We start from the raw sequence: 6401 nt of genomic DNA on the forward strand, positions 1-6401 counted from the left end.
GGAACAAAAATAACTATTGTTTCTTTAGAGAGGGTAACTCCCAACATTGTTAGATTTACTCTTTTCTGTAGAAAGTCAGATTCAGGTTAAAATGAAAGAACCAATATATGTTTTGTCAACATACACACGCCTACTGCTGTAGGGGGCGCAACGAGCGTCATTGTGATGGCCGATCATTGAGTGGATTTGCAGTATTTTATATAAATTCAGTTTGACAGAAATCCAACACTTTCCTTTGGATAGGTAGTTAACTAAGGTTCGAACGAGTGATTGTCTACTATGTAATGCAATTATGGACAGCCGAGGCCAGGATATGAGATGAGAAGGAGCTGGTGAGAATATGGCGACTCAGGCTTTATACAGCCATACCCTTCAGCTTTGGGTTTTAATAAGGGCTATGTGTTGTTTGAGTTGAATTGTGTTAACTACTTGGTCAACATCTAAAATTTAAATATTTCTTCAAAGGTGTTGATCATTTACATTACTTGCAACATAAGGAAACCAGAGCTAGCATCACTGCTGTTAAACAGAGCATCATATACTATTTTCTGTACGTTTGACTCGTTGAATCTGCTGCGTTGAATTAACAAGATGAATTCAGATGATATGAATCTTTGAAAATAACAATTTGTGAATTTATGAGATGCAATTGCGAACGTTTTATTTTGAAATTCAAACCTAGTGTAATGGTTGTTTATTTTTAGCAGATTTTTATGAATGGTGCTCCCAAGAGTTGTCTGTTCATGTATGCAATTCTCCCCTTTTTTTAAGTAATTCATTTACCTCGTCCACCACCCTATCTAAGGTAGAGTTGTCAATGATTCATAGGGGCGTCATGTGATGTCAATAGATATGCCAGTGTGATAATATTACTTTAAAATGAGCAAATTATTCTGTTAATTTGTTTCTCTGAGAAAAAACACTGCCTTTTACACTTTGATGATTTTATACTTGTTTACCAGTGGAATAATCTGGATTGCAGTTTTGGGATAACCTATTTCTTGCTTTTTCTTTGTTGCAGACTGATGTGAAGAAAACAATTGAACTACCTCTTAAAAAGATAGAGCCGAAGTTACTTCCAGGTAAGTAATGCCCCACAAGGAATATAAAAAATTCATTAACAGACCAGCTTGGACATATTGCCCTTACAAAGTACCACGCTGTCTCTGGGATAAACAGCCTGTGTTTTGTTACCGGTATGTCTGATACAAATCCTTAATCTGTCTTCTGTAGTCCAAGGTCCCTTTGTAGACTAGAAAGTGTTGCTATACTGTGTCTTCTTAAATAGCTGACAGCAGTTGTTAATCTGACTGGTTTTACAAGGTTGTCAGACTGTTGGGTTTATGTGGATATAATTGTCCCGTCTTGAAAATTGTCCCTTTTTCTGCCAATTTGTAAGGAGCAATCATAAAGGCAATTATAGATTGCCTTTATGCCTTTAATGGCAATTGTAGATTTTCCCCCCTCGACAGCACATGTAAGGTGATGTTACAGGTTTGTTTTTCTACAGGACAGAGCGCAGCCATTAAAAGACACGTAACAGGAGAGGTTTATGTAAATGGTTTTAGCTTACGTAAGTCTTGTGGGAATGAAATAGGAGTGGCTCTACACACCCTTTTTATTATCACATGTTGTTTGGTGTAAATACGGTACAGATCGTTGTACCAATGAGGTCTTGTTATTTCTTTCTTTAACCTATATTAGGACTAGACAAACAAGTCAGGTTGAAAAGAAGTTGACTTCCTTGTTGTGAGCAAGCTGCTCAGAGACAGAACCATGTTGTGACTGTCTGTAGCACTTCAACATTATTGTTGTAACTGTTCTCAGGAAACTGTTGAAAGCTTTCCTGGCCACATTTTTGTCTGTCTTTAATTTTTTTAAAGTTTTTTTTATATATATGTGGTATATATATGTTTAATGGTATTTCTAATATTTGGTGTGATAACTGTAAAGCTGTTGTTTTCTTTTTCTATTTCTTACTTTGGGTTTGGGTTATACATTTGGTAATGCAAATTTCCCTGCATTCCTATTGCTGTTTTTTTCCTTCAGTGTGAAAGTTGTGAGATGTATTTACGTGGCAAAAAATAAAATTCAAGCCAGTAGTACTTAGTAACTAGATTATTTTATGTAGCAGATGATTAATTCCATAGAATTTACAACATTCTAAAAACAATTATATGACAGTGCCTTCTCAGACTTATTATCAATAAACCAACACCATATCATTTTTGCCGTCATCTACTGTCAATCAATCAATTTAGTAAATTTAGAATCTCTTCAACATAAGTGAATATGAGATTCTGAAATGTTGTAAAACATGTACATGTGTGTAAGGAGTGGCAACTATTTTCTTGCCTAAGCATGTGTCTGTGTGTTTGCTTCAATCTTCCCAATGTCAGTTTTCTCTCTCTGGCTCTTACACCTTCTCTGCCAGTCAGACACACATTAATATCAGACATCGGTTAAAGTTAGACTGAACGAAAACATTATTACGTCTCAGCATTTTTTTTACATATGAACTTTTTTCAGTTATATTTGAGACCAAATGCTATTTATTACTTCTGCTGTGACACTAACGGACATGCCTAAGAGGAAATTTTGTTTATGGGTGTATATGGTGGAGGTTGGGTGAAAGTTAGAAGAGTGTGTATTGTTGCACAGACTGCTTGTGTTATTACAGTGGTAAAAAGGTGAGTAATCACTTTTAAATACAAATTATATTTATAAGTTTTGACATGGAGTAGTGTCTTTAAAAATTAGTTCAATCACTATTGCTTCTCTACATTCCTATATAACTGATTATCACTTATTAGTATAGTGGTATCTGGACTTTTATTATGGTGGATACACAGGCTGAGTTCCACGAAGTACATGAGGTCTTGATCAGGCCAACCTACCAGCTCATTATGTTATATTGTTAATGTTTAGTTTGTTGCTTCTAGTACTTGGCAGATTTTCTCTTAAACTCTAAATCATGTTCAGACCAAGGGCTTTAGCATGAATTTAATGCATTAAACTGAAGAGCCACACACCATAATTTGACCAAATAATGACATCTCGATCATCAAAATAATATGAAATATCCTTTCTGAAATGAGTTTTTCACATGTTTTGAATTGTTTTATTTAAATGTTAACCTCAACATTGTACTTTTCTTTCATTCTCAGGGGAGATAGTAGTTAACGAGGCAAACTTTGTGAGGAAATGCATCAGCAGTGAGAGCAGCAAAGAGGATCTTTGGGGGAAGTTGATATGTACCAACTTTAAAGTCTCCTTTATTGTCCAGGATGCCCCAATTAAAGAGGTATCTGCACTATTATTTTCAAGGGCTTTTACCGTAAACCTGGAGTTTAAAACAATAACAGTCAAATAATGCACTTTTAATAATGCACTCTCATAATGGTATAAGTGTGTAATGTGTGTCCTTTCTCTCAATTCTGCTATAGAAATGTTTTATATTCTCAGCATTTATATAATGTTAAATACTTACAATTAATATCAATGGGGAGCCACCATTGTCACAAACACACTGCTGCAAGGCTTGTGTTTCCACAAGCCCTGATTTTATGATGCAGTACATCTGGCCGGGAGGAAGGAAACTTTGGTGATTTCCTGCACTTCATTGTGACTGATATCGCACAAGAAGTCAGAACAGACGTCATTTCCATCTCTGTTGCAGATTGTTTTTATGATAGTAAAATAGAATCTGCTCATTGCTCAGTGAGACGACCAGGTACATTCTTTTGACCCAATTTACAGAATTTCAAATGTAACCTTTTTTCCTTTGTTGTTTTTGTAATCATCTTAACCATAGAAGCCTCATTTGTCTCACCTTCTGCTGGGTGAACACGACATCCCCCTGACCTGCCTGGAACAAGTGGTAACAGGTACATCTGATTTGCCTTTGTAGTTAACAGTTGAATATAAAGTTTAATGTAAAATCCTGTTCTAGAAGTGAAGTAAGTTGAATATAAAGTAAATGTAATGATGTAAAATCCTGTTCTAGAAGTGAAGTTAGCTGATTAATGTTTTACAACTTGTTTTTGGTTGCTTCTACTTACGCTTCACACCCAATATTAAGTACTGTATCAGTTGAGGCAGTATAGATTATCAGTCAGCACTAATTGTTTCATGACTGACTGGTTTAATTATGGTGATCTGTTTGTTTGTTTGTGGGCTTATCTGAAGTGAGCATATCATTTGCAATTACTATATGGACTTTATGTCTCTGCCCCCAAAAAAAGATTACAGAACTTGTACCTTTAACTATGTTAAAGACCAAGAGTGTACCTTTAATGATTTGCAAGCTTCCGCTCATAACTAAAACCTGAAAGATGCTTTATATATGAAATGTAAATTTGATAACATGGGTAGGAGCAGTTCACAGATGAAACTATATCTATTTAATATATAGATATTAATAATCTTTCAATTGTATGTTTTCTTCAGTAAATGATTCCAAGGGCAAGAAGAAAGTGTTGGGGTCAAACCAGAAGCTGAAGTTCAACCCCACCGAGCTTATCCTCTATTGCAAAGATCTACGCATCATAAGGTTCTGCTTTGACGAGGCCGGGCCTGAGAGTGCTAGAAAAGTAAGCAATAATTGTTCAGATCAATGACAAATAAATAAAAAATAATACATTACATTTCACATTTGAAAGTCTTCTGACCATTTGACTGTCACTGGCAAAACTTTCTTTCCTGACTACATGAGCTCACTGCTTACACAAACACTACACACTGAACTTCCTCAATGACAGTTATTTCTATCATTCTGACTTCCATGTGTGATTTTTTTTTTTTTTTTTTACAATCTACATAAAAATCATGAAACAAATTCTAAAAGTAATTCTGTTTGTCAAAATAGACAATGAATATGAAACATTGAGAACAATGCTTATCAAGACAGGAACTAAAAGTGATTGTGACTGTAAAACCAACTGGCGGTGTGACTCTGACTCGTCTCTTGCTCAGAGCGATTGTCAGAATAACAAACGTTTTATTCTTCACGGGGTCTCGAGGTTCAAGCGAACCATTGTGAAGAATTGTGAAGTCAGTCACCGCACCACACGTTAGATTACAGTGTTATTTAGAACGGCACAAGCTACACAGGGCTAACATCTTTTGAAAGCTTTGGTTGATGATTAAAAAAAAGCTGCGACTCTCTGTAAAAACAGCTTTAAATGTTTGAAAAGCTTTAAAAAATGTGAACTGGAAATGTTAGACACAGTCTTAGGTACGTGACTGTCTCGGTTACAGTCACCTCTCTCTATCAAAATACAATGTTTATTATATAAGCATGGTTGAGGCGCTCAGCTCCAGCATCCACAGTATTTACATGTGCCAGTGAAAGTACATGAAAAGTACACAAACTGAAACAGTTGCATGTCATCTGGAAACAATTATTGTGTAGGATTTACAGCAGTGTAACCGCCACAGCTTGTGCCTGGTAAAGTACAGCAAGTAACTTGACATTGCAGTACTGCATTAAAATGTCCCATCTGTGTCTGTATGTAAGGGGATGTCCACATATTATCCACTGTTTTCTTGTTTCCTCAACTGTTTTCAATACAATTTGGAAGGGTCATTATTCTTAGAGCATATAAATAAAAGTGGGTCTCCCCTCCTCCCCTTAAGAGCTTATTTATGACCACTATGTGTGTAATTAGACCCTAAAACAGGACTCAGGTCTCTTTCTTGTGACAAATTTAATTATATAATGCTCTATTTTGCCAAAGAAAATTACAGTGTTGGGAACAGCGTTGTCGAGACACATGCACACATGTATTCTGCTGAATGGCCCACATTGTGTGGCTACACTGGAGACAAAGTGGGATTTAGCCCTGAGAAATAGTGTGTCAGACATTCATACTGCCAAATGTGACTTGTTTGGTGCTGGTTTATTTTTAAAGAATATGTCGAACCAGAGTGTGTGAGTCGTACCATCAAAACAATGTCCTAACTGTTTCCTGTTGTCCCAGGTTTGCCTGGCAATTGCCCACTACTCCCACCCTGCTGATATCCACCTCCTGTTTGGCTTTGAGTTCCAAGGACGGCGGTTTTATGAATCTAAAGGTACAGCACGCCATCATTTTCTGTCTTTGAAGGACATTGCTGTTTTCACACATTTCCCAAATTTTAAATGCCATGACTTCATATATTTTCATTTTAAACAAGAAGTATTCAGTGTTTTTTATTTTCCAGGACGGAGAGTCAATGGTTCCACCCCTCGAGGAGGATTACACACTCCGATGTTTGACCGCCCTTCTGACTGGGATAGAGAAATCAAGAGAACAGGGGCCTCCGAGTGGAGGGTGTGCTCCATCAACGAGCGCTACGCCATCTCACAAAGGTTTTCAGTTGATGGTGTTTTGCACTTTTATAGTTTTACTTCATTAGGC

General features: G+C 36.5%; 1 protein-coding gene across 2 annotated transcripts in view; it reads left to right on the plus strand.

Annotated features, from left to right (window-relative positions):
- The window catches only part of mtmr10 (myotubularin related protein 10), a 13986-nt gene that overhangs the window by 1117 nt on the left and 6468 nt on the right, over window positions 1-6401 (plus strand). For both annotated transcript variants that reach the window (XM_008310044.3, XM_008310045.3), the window contains exons 2-7: window positions 1022-1082; window positions 3168-3304; window positions 3815-3887; window positions 4450-4592; window positions 5982-6075; window positions 6205-6352. In XM_008310044.3, coding sequence (XP_008308266.1) covers window positions 1022-1082; window positions 3168-3304; window positions 3815-3887; window positions 4450-4592; window positions 5982-6075; window positions 6205-6352 — 656 coding nt within the window. The remainder of the gene's footprint in view (window positions 1-1021; window positions 1083-3167; window positions 3305-3814; window positions 3888-4449; window positions 4593-5981; window positions 6076-6204; window positions 6353-6401) is intronic.

This window comes from Cynoglossus semilaevis, chromosome 5 (assembly GCF_000523025.1).
Source record: "Cynoglossus semilaevis isolate Cse_v1.0 chromosome 5, Cse_v1.0, whole genome shotgun sequence".
In the NCBI taxonomy this organism is placed as follows: domain Eukaryota; kingdom Metazoa; phylum Chordata; class Actinopteri; order Pleuronectiformes; family Cynoglossidae; genus Cynoglossus; species Cynoglossus semilaevis.